Here is an 18074-nt window from a genome sequence, read left to right on the forward strand (position 1 = left end):
CCAGTTATGTTAATGGAAAATAATGGCTTCTTTAAACCACACGATGCAGAAATTACAGTCCAAAGTGAATATCATTCTTTAAAAACTGATCTATAAAAAATTTAACGAGACACACCAAAATAAAGGTCTCTCATCTTTTAGCTGATTGAAGCATGTTTCGGTGACTGCTATAGGACACCAAAACCTTTAAAGCGGAGTTGATGGTGAAAACTTTAAGTAAATTGACTGTACATGCTCAGATCGTCTGCTGCAGCAACCTAAGGAGACAGAACTCTGCCCTCGTGTGGAGAGCCTCGATGTTGTGACACACAGACAATTTAACTTGTAAAATAGATCTTACCTTTTGCTTTTTTCTCCTGATGCTTTTTATTCCTCCCTGATGTATTTCTACAGGGATAGTCTCACTTGTGCAGGAAACCCAGCAACAAGTGCCTGAAGCTGGGAGAGTGACCAGGGAAGTGCTCTGCATGAGCCCCCATACATTTCTACTATTCTCATTATCTTGATATCATTTACCAGCCATCTCAGGAAGCAGTTTCTGCATATAAAGATTTTGGCAGACTAGAAAGGCAGTTCATCTGTTTATCTTGGTCACAAGAGTCAGTTAATGTTAAACTAATATGTCAGTAACAGGCAAAAGTCAGAAGGTAACATTAAATAGCATAGGCAGTCTGTGAATGATATTCTAGCATTTGTGAGATGCAGGAAGTTTTGGAATAGTGCATGATTGTCTGATGAAGGGCGTACATGTTACAGTGGAGGGTTTTGTTGTTCGTTTGTTTCTTATAGTCTTCTTAGAAAACACTTCCGTTCCCATTATTATTCAGCAAATCTGAACAATGAGAATTAGACTGTAGATTCAAATCTCAAAGTCTGTATCTGAGCCCCCATTCAGTGATTCCAAATGTTTGGAAACAGATTTCATTGCAATGTGTTTAAAAAGGAGGCTAATCTGTAAAATAGATGATAACCTGCATGTTGTTCAGAATGCATTCATAATGAAAATTTAGGACCAAGGGCGGAAATAATACCAGTATGTACAACATAGTACTGGAAAGTCGCTACTGTTGTTCCAATAGCTTCGATGCAAGCATATCTCTGCCAGCACACTTAGAAGGCATAAAAGATTAAGGAGATGCTCCTTGGTGTGTCTCCTCAGTGTAGCTCACTCCCCATGCATTTCATGGTAATTTATATCGCATCTTAAATTATCCTGACACTAATGCTCTCATTTGGCTTGTATACATTTCCTAGGATGCATGTCAACTGCGTTCCATGGTTATAACCACAGATAGAGCCGTATAAAGCAATCTGGAGATGTGTCTAATGCCAGTAGACAGTTATTTGATCAGTGACTGATAATGTCTCCTCAAATAATGTCAGCTTCACTGACGAATTGATTCTTCTATCATTATAAATTGCCTCACTGCATGGCTGTAAAACTGGACTGTGCTTTTTCCTCACTTTAGAAAAGTACTGCTATACCAGCATCACTTTAATGTACGTTCGCTCTTCATGCAGGGGAGAGGTAAGCCACTGGCAACAGAAGCTGCACAAGCTGTGCCATGCTGGCTAGGAAGGAGGCTGTGAATCTGGGACTTCAGCATCTGAGTCAGTACAAGAGGGAGCTCTGCTCTGCCTCATAAAATATATATGCTAATCTCCCAGATGGCTGTATCTTCATGGAACAGATGACCTGGAAAATAAAACAAGACTGACAACACTGCACAGTGGAAATACTGGTCTAAAATGTGAGTTTCTTAAAGATTCATCTTTTGAACTCACAGGTTACAGTATGATTTCACATGTGCTACATAGCACTGATATTTATCGATATTCATAGAAGAAAAATCAGAGAAAGTTTCAAATGAGCTTTCTAACTGCATGGGAAGATACACAGCTAAGAGAAATTATGTCTAACTTGGGTTTAGTGAGGACTTCAATTTACATGCTACTTATTTTATGGCATTCTAATCCGCTTGTATAACCCTTCTTTTATTTGGCATTGGTGTGTTGGCAGTCCTGCAGAGGAACACCAGCACTGCTCCACAGGTAACATCATGCCACATTTTTGAGAATTTGTGGAACAGTAATATAAGCATCTGGGATAGTAATATAGATAGTAATATAGAGCATCTGGGATAAGCTGTTGCAGAGCAAATGCTCCCATTACTGCTCAGCAAAGACACTGGGACAAACCTTTCATGAAGGAGCACTGAAGTCTTTACAACCACTGGTGGCCTCGATCTTCTTTTTAATGCTGTATGTGAAGAATGAAACAGCACAGCACATTTCAGTGGCACTACCAGCGTACGGTTCAGCGCTCCCTCAGAGTGTTCAGCTTCCTGCCGTGCTGCCAGCACTGCCTGTGGCACCGTGACTTCTCCTAGAGGCCTCTTGCCCAAGGAATGACCAAGTCTTTCTTTGTTAGGACCGTGAGTTTTTGTTTGGGAAAAAAACAAAAACAAGTCAAAACCAAGAGAAGAGCTGGTTCCTGGCTTCATGTCGGTCCTGGGTTTGTCAAGCACTTTGTTTGAGTCGGTTTTCAAGTTGCTGAAGCCATCCTTGAATAACTTCAGAAACAGAACACAAAAGTGAAGAATCCTGCATATGAACTCAAACCACTGGAGACAGATAGAAACCTTATTCCTAATTCTAATGGCACATTAGAAAAATGGCATACAAAGGCATAACAGCATCCATTACCAATACCGACATTCATATCCAATTTGTAACTTCATATCCAAACCATAACTGAGCTAAGTCTATCATTACAAAGTTGTCAAATTAGATAGCCTTTTCATTTGGAGTAAAATAATCCTTCTCTTTATTGATTCTAGTGTCTTTTTTCCCCTCTAATATGTATTCAGTAAGTTAACTTACTACCCAGAATAAACCTCAGTCTAAAATAAGACCAAATAGGTCAGGACTGTAGTAATTGTTTTTATTCATGTTGTCTTGAGGGAATAGGCAACATTTGCCTGCTGCCTCCTTTTATTTGCAATCACAGTTTTAGTTCTTCACAGAATTAGTTAGAGCAGCTTCTTTGAAAAAATAAAGCATCAGTTTTGACTAGAAAATCGTTCTACATTTTCCTACATTACAGTCTACTGTAATGACTAAACTCAAATGCTATTCTGAATGCATTTAATACTTCTTAAGGCAACTGGAAGGGGATTTCCTTGTGCTTACATGGAAACGGATCCAGTTCTGTTTTGATCTTTCAGCAAGTGTGGGTAGAAAGACACATAGATCACATTTTTATCCTAATGCCATCTCTGGTAGCACCAAAGCCATGGAGAGCCAGAAACATTGAACATAAATTTCATGTTATGCTGCCACAACTGTCTCAACACATGTGCCTTCTCATTCCAGAATTCATCAACTATACTTTTTTCTTCTTCTGCTAATTGATGAGCTCTGGTTCTCCCCACTGCAAAGGAACTGTGCAACTCTATACAGGTCAAAGCTTTCATAGACCTGACTTCATGATTCTTGGAGTTCTCCAACACAGACTGCTGAATGCCATTGACTCTAATTAGCACTTAGGTAGTATTTAAAATATAACATTAAACAAAATTAACTGTGGAAGGATACATGCCTTCTTCTTTCTCATGGTGTGATATTTTCCCTCCTAATTAAAGGATCTGTAAGAGTAAGGTTCATTGATGTATGAATGACAGGCTTTCTGTACATGCATATTCCTCAAGCATGCTTTTCTGCTCTGCTGCATCTGGAATTTTGTCACTAAGAAGCCTTAATGTTCATTAAGCATTGTAGCAATTAGACAGACCAGTGCGAGAAGAAAGGCATCACAGCAGAGGTGTGGTGACAGGAGGACCAGCATTATAGAAAGACACAAAAAAGGGAAAAAGATTGCTCACCCAATATCAGAACATTCTAGGTTCATAGGGGGAAACTTCACCAAGGAGGGATCTCCAACCAGAGATCCTTCCCTGGTGCCAGTCAGCCCTTAAATGAGGTCTAAGAGAGGTGCAGCCAGGCTCCATGCCTTCCGGGGAACACGGCTGAATTACCTTCACCTGTGCTCCCAGGGCTGACCCGGTCCTTTCGGAACGGGTTGCCCAGGGAGGTCATGAATGCCCCATCCCTGGAGGCATTCAAGGCCAGGCTGGATGTGGCTCTGGACAGCTTGGTCTGTAGGGTTGGCAGCCTTGCATATGGCCGGGGGGGTTGAAACTACATGACGTTATGGTCCTTTTCAACCCAAGCCTTTCTATGATTCTTTCCCCAGGTGCTCCATCAGTAGCTCAGGCCATGAGTCAGCAGTTACCTACCATACAAGCATTCACATCAAATTCAGACCAGTAAAGATTCTATTCCACAGCAGCAGCTACTTTTGTTAGACTGAAGCTTCTAACTCAGGCAGGTACCTACCTGGGATTGTAGACAAGTACCTGATGGGATTAAAACTCTAAACTGAGCCCACCCTCTTCTAATAAGCTTTAGGAAAACTTAGCGTGCTCTGAATATTTTCACAGAATTATAGAATGGCTTGAGTTGGAAGGGATCTCAAAGATTATCAGGTTCCAACCCACCTGCTACAGGCAGGTTTGCCAGCTGCTAGGTCAAGTACTAGATCAGATCAGATTGCCCAGGGTGCCATCCATCCTGGCTTTAAACACCCCTGGGAACAGGGTGCCCACAGGACACCCACAACCTCTGCACAGCCTGTTCCAGCACCTCATCGCTCTCAGTGAAAAACGCCTCCCTGGCATCTCATCTAAATCTCACCTCCTTTAGTTTCAAAGCATTCCCCCTTGCCCCGTTGCTGTCTACCCTTGTAAAAAGTTGGTTTTGCTCATGTTTACTGCATATCTAAACAATGCTACAGTGAGACTATTTTGTTAGCTACAAAAAGTTCATTTTCCTATTTTCAGATGGTTGTCCTTTCTAGTACAGGATTCTTCGTGACCAGCAAAGAATTCAGAGTAAAAGCATTAAGAAACACGATTCCCTTCTGTTGAATTTTAGCGTATGAATTGTTTTGTCTAGTTATTCCTAGCAGAAGATGGCCATCCTTGAACTGCCGATAGCGTGCCAAAAATTCCTTAGGAGGATAATGAAAGGAAAGGTTTACAAGTTCCGCAGCTGGAGGGGAGGAGGATGTGCGAGGCGGCAGGTCAGGCTGGGACGTGTCGCGGGAAGGTCGCGCTCCCCTGGGCCTGGCTCGGCAGCCGGAGCCGCTTAGTGCCGCCGGGGGGCGCTGCAGTGCCGCGTTGGCGCTGGTGCTGCCGCCGAGTCGGGCCTGGCGCTGCGTCCCGACCGTGCCTTGAGGGCTGCGCGTCGGCATCGCAACGGTTTCGTCCCTTGCCTGCGCTGCCGTCTGTTAAACGGGTTTTATATTTCTGTTCTGCGGTAACAATGAAGAAATTCTCTCCCGAGCTATTTTTGGTCCCGCTGGAGCCACACGCTGCTTCCTCAGGGCTCAAAGCTCATTGTTTTTATTCGCTCGCGTGAAACAATTGCAGGCTACTTCGGACCTATTTGTTTTGCAGTTCCTAGAACCATTATCACCTTTTCCTGTTCCCCCTGAGAAAACGGGTCCTTGATACTCGGCCAGGTTGCATTATTTAATTTCCTGCACGCTTTGGGTAAGATCGTCACAAAGGCGGGCACTTTTACTGAAGGAAAACAAAATCTCAGAAAGAATGTGGAAGAAAACCTTACTCTGGAAAAAAATAAGCAACTTGCGCAACCCTGGAGGAATGAGGCAGTGAGTCACGGCAGGCACAGCTCCTCACCCAGCCCTAATCTCACCCGTTAAGGAGAGGTTGCTGGGCCCTGCATGTGTCCAGCAGTGATGGGGCACACTGGGGCATAGCACAGCATATAGAGGGGCATATGTGAGATAGGAGGTGTATGGGAACTGCTGAGTCACAGCCTGAACCACTGATGGAGCACCTGGGGAAAGGACCCGGTCAGCCCTGGGAGCACAGGTGAAGGCAGTTTGCTGTGTGACTGGAAGGCATGGAGCCTGGCTGCACCTCTCAGACCTCATTTAAGGGCTGACTGCCACCAGGGAGGGATCTCTGGTTGGACTTGCATCCTTGGTGAAGTTTTTCCCTGTGAACCTGGAATGTCCTGATACGGGCAAGAAATCTTTATCCCATCCTTTTGTCTTTCTATTGTACTGGTGCTTCTGTTGCTACACCACTGTTGTAATGTCTTTCTTCTTGTATTGTTCTGCCTAATTGCTACACGAGATTATGGGTGCCCACAGCAGCATAAAAAATCCTCTTCACTTGTTTTGTGTTACTAGCAATGTGACTGAGCCCAGCCTTGTCAAGAACCATGGGAAGCTTGGAAGGACTGAGTCCATAGGCTTACCTCAGCACCCTGTTTCTCCTGGTAGGCTCATGAAATTGTTTATGTTGGAAGGAGCTCTTAGAGGCCATCTAGCCCAACTCCCCTGCAATGAACAGGGTCACCTACAGCAGGATCAGGGTGCTGAGAGCCCATCCAGCCTGACCTTGACCCTCTGGGGATGTGGCATCTATGTGCTAGGGCCTCACCACCCTTATTGTATTAAAACTTTTCTTATCTCTAATCTAGATCTCCCTTCTTTTAGTTTGTAACCATTTCCCCTTTTCCTATTATGACAGCTCTCACTAAAGAGTGTCTTATAGCCTCCCATTAGATACTGAGGCTGCTTCTCACAGTCTGTTCTTCTTACTTTCTTCACCGTGCTTTTTATTCAGTTCTTTTTCAGAACTCCTTTCATTCTGAAATTGAATCTCAGTTCAGTTCATTCTTGTTTGCTCTCCAGTTTAACTGTTTTAATCATTTAAATTGTGAGAGTGTTGCATGGGTAAAAAAAGAAGACTTATTTTGGGTTGTGAACTTTTTACTTTTCCTTAAAAAGTGCAGGTGAATTCACTTTCATTAAAGGTTTGAATTAATTTCAATTCAGTTGTAACTACGTATGCATCTAGGACCCTGGCTTCTTCCTCAGTTCTGCTACCAGTTGATTCAGAGGACACGATAACAAGCAGGTTTCCATGCACAGAGGCTGAATGTCTCTCAGCGCACTTTTATCCTTATTTTGGATAGAGCGTTAGAAAGAATGATAGCAACTAGAATGTCAGTTGGTGTCTAATCAGCGGGATGGCGAAGTGAGGCTTTATTACAAAGGATAAGCTCTTGATAATGCAATCTGTTTTTCCTCTAGACTACACAAGGCCACACACGCTGCCTGTGAAGCCACCTCCTACATAATTTCCTTGCGAGTCAATCTAGCTAACCAAATTTGATGGATATTCCAGAGATATCAGTCCCTCTCCTACTAAACACTTGTAGCCTGAAGCTGATGTTCTTCCATCACTCCATTAAGCTCAGTCCCTTGCAATCTATCTGTTGTGCTTATGAGCAGATCTGACAACATTAAGCGCTTGTCTCCAAGTTTATGAGATGATGGGCTTCACAGAAGCAAGAGATGCAATTAGCTATTAGGCACAGCATCTGACAGAAGCTCCTGGCAGGCCTGCTAGTCGCACAGAAGTCTTTTTGAGAAAGTATGTGTTGTTTTGATCTGTTGTCAGGTGCAAGGCAGAAGGGAGGGCAGTGAAAAAGCTGTATGACTGTGAACTCTGAGCTTTTCACTTGTAAGACTCATATCCCCCAAATCTAAATTGTTTCTGATTTCCTGATGTCAGTAGAAATAATAGTTATGAGTAAAGATGCATCTCAATTCATAGCTAGCAAAACTATGCCTGAATCTTTGACTTTTTTATTATTATTATTTTTTAATTTGGAAGGTTCTGCTTCTTTTCCACTATTTGCCATTTAAAGATTTACAAGTAAGAATGTAGTTGCATTGGTCCTAACAAAACTGTGAAGAAGCAGCGTATACCAGAAATTCAAAATTCAGTCCAAGAGACAAAATATTTTGGCCACCTGTGTTTAATTGTGCTGTTACCACAGCAAGGCTGTTTCTCATATGATTCGTGTAACACTTGGTATTGAATTAAATCTTGGAAGTACATTTTCTACAGCAAAATAGCTTTTTTCGATTCAAGTGCTGTTTGCAACAAAACCCCTTTTCATGTCGTGTCACATGCTGAGACAATGGTGAAAAGATAAATCACTCACAATCTAATTTTAACTGCTTCACAGTTTTGCAATGAGGTTCACTAATTCCTGTCAAATTCAGAACACTTTTTTTTAACAGATGTGGGCAAGTAGCTCACAGATTCCTGATGCAACCTCACCTGGCATCCCTGCGCTCCAGGAGCAGAATGAACAGAGTAAGAATCTCTCCACAAAGGGGTTCCTACTCCACCCTTCCTTTGTTTCAAAGTCATTTCTGATTATTATTTTTTTAACTTTAGGGTTATTTTTAATGTTAGATCATTTCCATTGTTTATCTCCAGAAAAGTGTTTCCAAGCCATTTTGCAGTCATTGCTATTCTAGGAAGACCTATGAGCAGAAAAAGGTTATTTGTTTCCCAGGCAGATGTGGTCAGAAATATGAAAGTAACTGCATCAGCATCACATACCTCTGTCTACTTTCTTTGTTCTTTAACTGTTTTTTCCCTATTCATTTTCATTGCTAAACCCATCAAAGATTTCCCTGGGGCTGAACATCTCTTTCCATGCCAAGGACTGATAAAGAATGCACCAAGGAAATAAATAGGCCAGTGCTTCTAATGTGGACAGTGCTCTGGAGCTGAACCTGGAGCCAAGAGCCTAGCAGCTGCATGAGGAGCCTGTGCAAGTGGCCTCGGGAAACACAGATCTCTCTGGATGCCTGACAATCCCCAGGAATCTGCCATGAGGGATTTACAGGCTGATCCATGATGGGCATCCCTCATTCCTGTGCAAGTGGTCAGGAAGAAAGTGTGCCAAGTGTTGTTCCCTCTTAGATTCACTCTCTCGCAGTGTCTCTTGTGAGTTTTTCCACAGAAGGGTTGGACTAAGAAGCAGTGTTTGTAGGAAAACCTGTTGGCTGGCCAAGACTTGGAATGAACCTGCCTGCATTTCTCTCATCTGTAAACTCTACTGCTACTGCTCTGTTTAGTCTCTGCTCTTGATACAAAGCTGGGAACAATCTCGTATGACAAACAAATGCAGAGGAGGAATGAATAGCCTGTTTCATCCCACTGACTTGTCTGTGAAGGAAAAAGCTCACTTGTGTAGTACTGGCTCTACAGAAGTGTGGTTTGTACAAATGCTCATTCTGTTTAGTGGATTGGGTCCTAGTAGATCTGGGTGCTGTTTTGTCAGTGATTTACTTGGTCAACCCGAGTAAATCAGTCCATTGATTTCCAATAGTGTTGAAACCCGTGTAAGGGAACTAAGGAGAGCAGCTTTTCAAGTTGCTTTCATTCTGATGAAAAGGCTATAAGCAACAAATACAGCAGTATCAGTATGCTGTAACAGATAACACTGAGTTGAATCATGCAAATCTGTTTTTAAGTCCACTTTTCTTGGCTGTGTATAGTTCTCCACTTGCTGTGGTGCTGCCGTGCCACTACTGTTGGTAATGATAATCAAGCCTTACCTGCATGAATGAGTGCAAAGGATGCCAATGGCAGCCTCAAGAACAAAGGGGTACATGTAAAAAGTGAAACACAGCTTGATTTTAAAAACAGGCTGAAGACTGTCAGCTAATGCAGTTGGAAACAATATTTGCATGAAAAATGTTGCTGTTTCAGAACCTGGGCTGTGTTTATACATGTGCATGAGCACACAAGCCTGTATATATGCATGGGTGTGCTCCACGTTCCCAGGGTCCATCTTACTGAGTAGTAGCCAAGAGCGAGCTGAAAGTAGGGAGTGTGGGGAAAAGTCAGGTAGTGTGTATGTTTCTGTTTTCTTTGACACTAAGAGCTTTCTTCTACCTCTGTTTACTATGAAAAGCTGTTTACAGAGGGTAGGTTAAAACCAGCTGTCCGTCGAATGACTGCAAGGAATCTTTTAGGCCATCAGGGGAAGAAGATCTTTGTAGTTGCTGTTGTTTTCCTGATGAATAATTCTGCCACCTCCAGCTGGCTGCTGAAGACTTTTTCTTTAAAAACCATATGTCCTCTCTAATAAAGCTCTCATCACACCTCCTTCAGGCTTGCCTCGCTCTGCTGTATGTATGCCTGAATTCATTTGGTTTGTGCAGTGGTGTGGCTGTAGGATGCCTTCCCTAAACTAATGCTTCGTAAAATCGTGGCCTAGGGAGAAAGGAATGAAAATCAGGGACAGCCAGAGTCTGCGCTTCAGTGATTCACGGAATGTTACTCACTGGGTAGTTCACGTGGGTTTTCTTTTTAAAATGCTCTTTGAAGAGTTGCTGGAATCCAGGTTAGTTAGATCTGCCATTAAGTGGTGCACTTCCCCTGGATTAATCATTTTCACATTCTGAAATCTGTCAGCTGTACCTTCAGGCATTGCCAATTCAAGCAAATGCAAAAATAGTCCGAACACCTTGGTATGATTTCATCAGATCTTCTACACTAAGCAGGTCAGGCTTGCTCAATAGTTATCTGGGAGACCTCCAGAGAACAAAAAGAATATGGGAAGGAGCCAATCTTGTGATGCAGCTGAGATTTCTTGCCAGTATAAATCATAAGACATATCTGGGAATTTAAACTTGGTTGTTATAAATATGGCACCGCTTCTTCTGAGGCCGACCTACATTGGAGCTGAAGCAGTATGTGACCAGCAACGCTACCTTCCAAAAGGGATTTAAGACTGAAATTCTGTAGTTCTTTTCTCAGATTTAAGTTGTTAACTATGGCTACATTCCACCTCGAGGCAATGAATTACATACTGTTTCCAATAGTCTTGAATGTCAAAATTATTCTTCACACCTCCTACTAAAGCACACAGTCACTGCCATATTCCACTTCAGACAAGGCTGTATTCACTGAGGAGTCTTACATACAGAGCTGGGAAAGGCGCTGAAATCAGACAGAAATGTGAAGTTGGTGTTCTGTTTATTCAGAACGAAGATGAAATCCAAGGGAGATTTAGGGAGACTGATGAGGCTTCAGGGCCTCTGAACTAGCCTGCCTCAGCAGGCCCTGGTACGTATGTGTAATCCAGTCACATGAAATTGAGACTTACATCCCCTACAACATTTTCACCTTGCAACGTCACTAGTTGTTCTGCAGATTTCCTCAGTTTCTGCAGATTAACATACTCTCAGCTTCTCCACGGGCCTTACCACACTGACACCGCCATGGCTTCATGCATAGCTCACTGCTATAATCTCCCTACTGTGTGCTCTGTGCCTATGTATTTTAGGCCTGTTTAGCTGTGCAAGACATCATATATTCTGTGGAGAATACAAAGTTACGTGCCTGCTGATAAAACAGCCAGTTCATGACTCTTCTCCCAACATTGCTCACATTGCTTCTTTGGGAGTTCTAATTTTGGCCTCATTTCATTACCCTGAAGCCTGTATGCATTTAATATTTAAGTTTTTCCTTTCTGACAATGCAGTGGAAACTGAAACCCTCTCCTAGGCTGGGACTCACCAGTTCTAAAAGCTTGACTCACCAATTCTAAAGGTTAAAAACAGCTGTAAGAGAGACGAAACCTTTCAACTGTACAAGATGGTTACGGACGGACTAGTCCTTGTGCCGTGGGAGCTTTATACTTCAGACAGAGAGTTTTAACTGTGAACAAAGATCTTAATTAGGATTTTATCCCAGTGGCATCATGAATCATTGTTTGGTAGAAATTTCTTACAGTGAGGAACTGCTGTGCTGTACTTTAAAGAATGTGGTATAAATGCTGCTAAAATACTGTCAGCTCAGTGTTTGGATATTCTAATTTTAGCCTTGTTTATTATGTTTCATCTCCATGGTGGTTTTAGGCAATTCTTGTACCAGTAATGCTAGCAAACATCTCTTTGTTCACAGAGGCCTTGTGGTCACTGGGATGCCAATGACGCTTCTCTATGTGATTTCTGCATGGACGTGTTCACGGAATTAGGCCCCGTGATGTGAAAGTGGACGCTGCTACCATTTTCTTTCAAGAAACACTACCAGAATCGTCCTTAGGATGAAATTTTGTTTTAAACTGCATTCTTTCTCTAGCAGTGGGAGCATTAAGCCATTCCAATTGGTTTTTCAGCCATGCTGAAGCAGCTGGAAGAGGTTAGAATAGTGAAACTGGAGCCCACCTACCTGCTGGAAATGTGCAGCTGAGAGAGGCAGTTTCTAGACAATGAAATAGGGTAAGGAGGTGAGGTGAAGATACTGTTGTTCTGGTGGCCAGAAGGGTGCTATCATCGAGTTAGTAAGAATAATGTTTTCCTTCGCTCTCATGGGACTTCTTTGTCTACGTGGATCCTTTTCAAACATTTTTTCCCCTTTAAGCACTCCTTGATAATAAAAAACTGATATAAGTGCTCTTGTATGGGAAGAATCTCACTTTGGTCTGTGTATTTTGTCTTGAGAAAACCACAGGGCTCAGAGAGAGTACAAAAGGAGCTTAGCACTCAAAAAATGCAGCCCACAGCTGAGAGAAACTGCAAGAGCAGGGGTTAATGGTACTGAGAGCTTCATGGTTCAGCTGTTTGCAGATCAGTAATTAGAATCCTCTGCTTACAGCATTGATCTCTCCCTGAGCAGCGCTGTGAAATACTACAGAGATCTATTAGTCTTAGACGTATTTGGGTGGGGGAAGGAAATGAAACACTTCCCCCCCATGCTGTTTCTAGATATTTGAGGGCAAGAAGTGTGGTGTTTTACTTTAAGGGAGAAGCCCAGGGCTGCTGGGGCAGGCTGCCGCCATGAGGGGCAGCTGGAGCTGGGAGAGCACAATGTGCCATGGTTGTGATTAAGGTGGGTGCAGGCTGTACCCTGTGCACACTTGGGGTTGTGCTGTGCGGTGTGAGTAATAACATACCAGCACAGCAGGGGGAGGAGGTCTCCTGGCATGTAACCTTTCTGCTGTTAAATCTCTGTCTGATCTGTGAAGAAATGCTGGAGAATGTGTGTGCTTTCCTTACTGTCTCTAAAGGGGCTGTATTGCAGGTGGGAGCAGGGGTAATGTACAGGGCTGAGTATCAGTGTGATACTCCTATGAGTAAGACTGTATCTGGTGTGGCTTCTTATGGAAGGTTTTGGAGAATCAGGGAATAGAGCTGCTGAGAGGGGAGTAGAGTCTGTGAAAGGATATGACTCTTGCTTAGATGTTTGCTTAAAAGCTGTAAGAAGAGCAGGTAAGCTGCAACCAGATGCTAAGGTGATGGCAACACATTCAGGGGAGTCTTGTATTGTTGAAAACCAATTTACTACAATTAAAAAACAGGCGATTTTTTATTTATTTTTTTTATTAAAATTTACCTCAAAGTGAAACTAGGCTAACAAATAGTATTGTAAAATTAACTTCTGCTTGCTATCACCCTTGTAAATAAGTCTATTTCTTAATTCTCATATGAGGTAATGGGAGAATAAAACACATTTATCACTCCTTATTCTAATAAACTGTATGGGAAATTGACTTTTGTCTTAGGAAAAAAAAAAAAGAATTGTCAGAGTTGTAGCTTTGGACACTGTGTCCAAACCATACTAAGAAATGTGTGTCAGCAGGGTCTGAGCTAGGGTAGTAATGCTGCTGTCTAGCTATAGATCCTGAGACAAGGAATCAATAGGGACAAGTAAATGAAAGTTGGTAATGAGCCACAAAGGCCTAGTTTGTCAATCTCCATCTGAAAACAAACACTGTATCCAGCATGGAGACTAGAAGTACTAACTCTCCTAATTGGAAAGCAGTAAATTAGTGTTTTACTTATTTTCTGCTGATTGTTTTATGAGCTACTTACAGCTTGGTATCAAACTGTGTTGATTACTGCAATGAAAATAACAAGGGAATGCCAATCATATGCTTGCTTACAGACAATGAATTCCACGCAGTTTAGGTAGAATATATTTTTGAACTTTCTGTTTGACCTCTTGTCCTAATCAGCTACTCTGTATTGTCATAAAGCTTAGGAGTTTTCATTAGCTTAATTTTAAAATGACAGTTTTGGGTATTCCACGAAAGGTGTCTGGAGGAAAAAGTGTAAAGCTTAATTTCCTCAAAGGCAAAGATGAGAGAGACTAAGGCTAAGGTAAAAAACAGTGGTCCAAAACATGCTGCAGTGTTGCTTTTTGTGCAGTGCCAGCACGTTAAAGCAGTTTTGTGACAGGTTTTGGGGATTTGTTTGTTAGTTTGGATTAACTTCTTATTCTTGTAATAAGAAAAAAGTGTGCTTATAAGGTCAGTCAAGAAATTGTGATAATCTCATCTGAGTATTTTATATAGCCTCCGTTTTTATCATGCACCACATATAGCATTGCCCTCATTTTGCAAATGCCCTTTCAACCCACTGGAGTGTGGCATGAAGTAAAGTGTTTCTGGTTATGATGAAAAGATAGTTGTTCCTTGGCTGAGTCCAAACAGCCATATCTCTAGATATGCAAAGAGAACCAGTAATGCTAACGTACTATGGAAGTCTTCACAATAGCCTGCAGTTGTAAGGATGCTTGACCGTGTACTGAGAATGTGAGGAAATTAAGAGTATTTTCTGGCCAAAATAACAATTGCAGTTTTGAGTTGGTCTATTCCTGCACAGTGCTGGCTTATGCAGCAAAATAACTCCTTTGGCTCAGTCTTGGCATAATAATTTATAAGAGATATTCTGAAGAAAAATAGTTTGCACTCAAATCATCTGACTTAGCGTCTCCCCTTAAATATTTCATCTAAAAATTGTTCACTCTTCACCAATATCAAGCTCTGATTTTTCCTACAGCACTTCTTTACTTTTTTTTTTCCTGAGCAGGGAATAACATTCATCCTAAAGAAGTGCTCTAAGGCTAAAGCAGAGCACAGAAGATAAGCCAGTTATTTGTTGGATTGCAGAGGCTCAGTACATAGTCTGAGAGTACTCCTGCTGCTTTCTGTTCAGATGCACTGTTTCTCTGCACTTCTCCTACACTGTTTTTGATGGGCTTTGTTTTTTTTTTTCCTTGAAACCTAATCATGATTTTTTTCCTTACTTTATTCATGCCTACCACTAAGTTCATTATCAGTTTTACCTTCAAGCATGGTTGGATTCCAATAATATTATTTTCCATCTTGTGTCTTAATGTTTTCAGCCTGCCTGCGTTTAAGCAGCTGAACAATGGGATTTAATTGTCCTCTCACGCACATCAGATTCTGCTGCTTATTTTACTCGACTCAGTCTAAATATTCCCAGGATCCAGTTCTCTCGAGCAGGGCTATCTGTGCTGAACTAGGTTATGCTGCCGTGCATCAGGGTTGAGCCAGTAATATTGCAGGAGCAGGGCTAGGGAATTCCAGCCTGTCACACAGGGATTCTGTTTAACATGAATCATTACTGTAAGGCTGGGGCTAATCTCTCCAGATTCAATCAGTGGCCTCTAAACAGAGGCATAAATGTTTTTACTGCATTCAGTGCAGCCTTCAGACACATTATTAATGAATGCTATCCTTCTTTCCTCCTTTTTGTGGAGAAGGTGAACAGTTTTTATGTAATGTTAATGAAACAGCTGCTGGAAGAACTAACGCTTCATAATCCCGACGGTTACATTATCACAGCGTATTTATGGATAACGCATCCTAAGAACTTCATCTCTTAACAGCTGTGTTTGTAATTCTAAAAGGTGTGTTGGCAAACGATGGAGTGAAGCATAGGCTTCATAGTTTGTGAGGTTATTTTTGTTTGATTGATTTTTCTTCTTTTTTTTCTTCTGAGCCTACAGTAAGTGGTGATGCTTGCCATGCTTGGCTTTATCCCAGCAGAAGGAATGTTCCCTCCTCACCCATGAAAAATCTCCGTTTAACTTTTCTGTTTCCTGGGTTTGTTTTTGTTGTTTTCTCTCCCCCCTCCCCTTACGCATCCTTCTTTCTTCCCCTACTTCAGCAATGTTTGACATACTTTTTAAAAGGTTCCTTTTCAATGAGCAGCCACATACTCAAAAATGCTCTCCTTGAAACAATGAAGTAAAAGATGTCTTTGTTTATACTGGGAAGAGAGCTATCATGGTTGGGGTTTTGCATCCACTCCTTCTCCTTACTTTCCTGCTGGGGAAACAAACAAAAAAATAGATCATCTGCATCTGTTTTGAGTCAGTCTCTTCTATCTTCTGGTTTTCCAAGAATAGCCAGATGCTGCTATTGGCTACCTAACTGCTGGGAGGAAAACAGAGGGGAGACTGTGCCAGTAGCACAGTCTCTTGAAAACACAGGCCCAAGTGCACGCTCATCATGAGTCACGGCTGGTTGTTTGGGTGTTGTGCTCTGCAGTTCCTCCTTAGCAGTGGCCTAGATGATTGTGAGCTTGCAGTCTTGAACCTATTGAGTGGAAGAGGAAATGGGGGTCAGGACAAAACCTGAGATGCTTCTGCTGCAGCAAAGATAGTATCTTAGCCTGCCTTCAAAACTACTTTTCACCCAGATAATGGCTGGAGTTAGGAAATTTAATGAAGGATCTGCATTATGTCTGCAGTCCCTATGGATGAGTAGACATCCCCCCTTCCCTGCTTGGCATTGCCCTCAGGAGTCTTTCACACATTTCTTTCTACCTGGTGCATGGCTTTGGGGACTTAAAGGAAAAGCTTCAAAGCCCTGGACATGATTGTCACCAGCGGCCTACCATAGAAAGTCATCTGGAAGCTGAGTTGCCACTTTCCTTGGCAAAAGCTGAAAAGAAATCCAAACAATTGTGTTTTCTTTTACATGTGTTGGGAACAGAATGGGGAAAGGCACTGGGGCTGTTTGGTGAAACTGGGTCTTGACAGCAAATGGAAGGGCTTTATGCATGGTGTGCTTCAATTTTAGACAACTCAAGTATTTGTTATGGGATGTGGCGATCCTGAAGGTCTTTTCCAATCGTTCCATGGTATACTGTGCTCTGCTGCCACTGGCTGAGGAGAAAAGCCCCGAGTGGTTGTGGCTCTAGAAAATGGAGGGAGTCCTAAGCTAACAATGCAGAAACCTTACGAGCCGCACTGGGGCCGAGCCAGAGAGGAATCCCGTGTTCTTTCACGTCCGCAGAGCCCAGGGAAGCGGCCGCCAGCAGCGGGGCCCTACGGTTGGGGCTCGGGCCCCGAAGAAGCGCAGCGGTAACGGCCGCGGCGTCGCCCTCCTCCGCGCCGCCAGGAGGCGCTGCGGCCACCCCGGTGGGGATGAAGGCAGCGGGTCCGCTCTGCGCAGGAGCAGTATCGGCCGCCCCCGCCCCCGCGGCGTTGTCCCTCCCCGGCGACAGAGAGCGGGGTAGGCGTCCCCTGCCGCAAGGGCTGCCGGTCTATCGGCGGCGCGGGGGCGGGCGGCCGGCCCGGGGCCCGGACATAAGATGGCGGCGGCGTTGCTGGGGAGGCGGCGGCGGCGACGGTTGCGGTTGCGGCCGTGCGGGCTGTCGCGGAGCGCGGGCGGTGCGCGGCTCTGCCCGGGCTCCCAGGGCGGATAGAGCGGGGCCGGCTCGGCGGAGCGGGGCCGCCATGGGCTCCCAGGTGCTGCAGATCCTGCGCCAGGGCGTGTGGGCGGCGCTGAGCGGCGGCTGGTACCAGGACCCGCACCAGGGCGCCGGGGTCAACGCGCTACACCTCTACCTGTGGCTCTTCCTGCTCGGCTTCCCCTTCACCCTCTACATGGTGAGCGCGGGCCGCAGCGGGAGCGGGGCCCCCTGGGCCTCGGGGCGGGCGGGCCCGGCGGGGGGCGGGCGCTGAGCGCGGCGGGGGGGGAATCCGGGGGGCGGGAAGGACCGCGGGGCCGCCGCACGCGCGCCCCCTGCCCGCCGTGCCCCCGCCGGACGGCCCCGGAGCGCCTGGGCCCGGAGGTGGCGGAGGGAGGGAGGTGCGGGGGGTGCTGGCTGTGGCCTGCGGGGCAGCTGCGCTTCCGTCTCCGCCGCTGCTCCCTCGGCGTTCGGCTTCCTCGTCTGTAATGTGGGTATTACTACGATGGCCTCCTGAACCCGCCGGAAAACACCCGATTACAGTGAACGTTCTCATATAGAACCTGAATTTCTGGCTGACGATTCTATCGCTTTCTCTCATCGCTTTTGATAGTGGGAAGGGATGGCCTTCAGGATCTATTACGTAAAAGTT

At 44.2% G+C, this 18074-nt stretch overlaps 1 protein-coding gene and 1 long non-coding RNA gene across 10 annotated transcripts in view; one reads left to right on the forward strand and one right to left on the reverse strand.

Annotated features, from left to right (window-relative positions):
- Positions 1 to 1573: 1573 nt before the first annotated feature.
- On the reverse strand, positions 1574 to 3935 carry LOC140253177 (uncharacterized). Its single transcript, XR_011903792.1, has 3 exons — positions 3885 to 3935; positions 2200 to 2573; positions 1574 to 1696 (listed from the first exon to the last, which is right to left on the reverse strand). It is a non-coding gene; the product is annotated as an uncharacterized lncRNA (long non-coding RNA).
- An 8837-nt stretch (positions 3936 to 12772) lies between these two features.
- PCNX1 (pecanex 1) overlaps positions 12773 to 18074 on the forward strand; it is an 86682-nt gene continuing 81380 nt past the window's right edge. For 3 of the 9 annotated variants that reach the window (XM_072337136.1, XM_072337140.1, XM_072337137.1), the window contains exon 1: positions 17194 to 17621. In XM_072337136.1, the coding sequence (XP_072193237.1) occupies positions 17469 to 17621 (153 nt within the window). In that variant the 5' untranslated portion in view covers positions 17194 to 17468. Of the gene's footprint in view, positions 12807 to 17192; positions 17622 to 18074 lie in introns of those variants that run through there. The other 6 variants (XM_072337139.1, XM_072337143.1, XM_072337144.1 and 3 more) reach the window with 5 other exon arrangements.

This window comes from Excalfactoria chinensis, chromosome 5 (genome assembly GCF_039878825.1).
Source record: "Excalfactoria chinensis isolate bCotChi1 chromosome 5, bCotChi1.hap2, whole genome shotgun sequence".
Lineage (NCBI taxonomy): Eukaryota > Metazoa > Chordata > Aves > Galliformes > Phasianidae > Excalfactoria > Excalfactoria chinensis.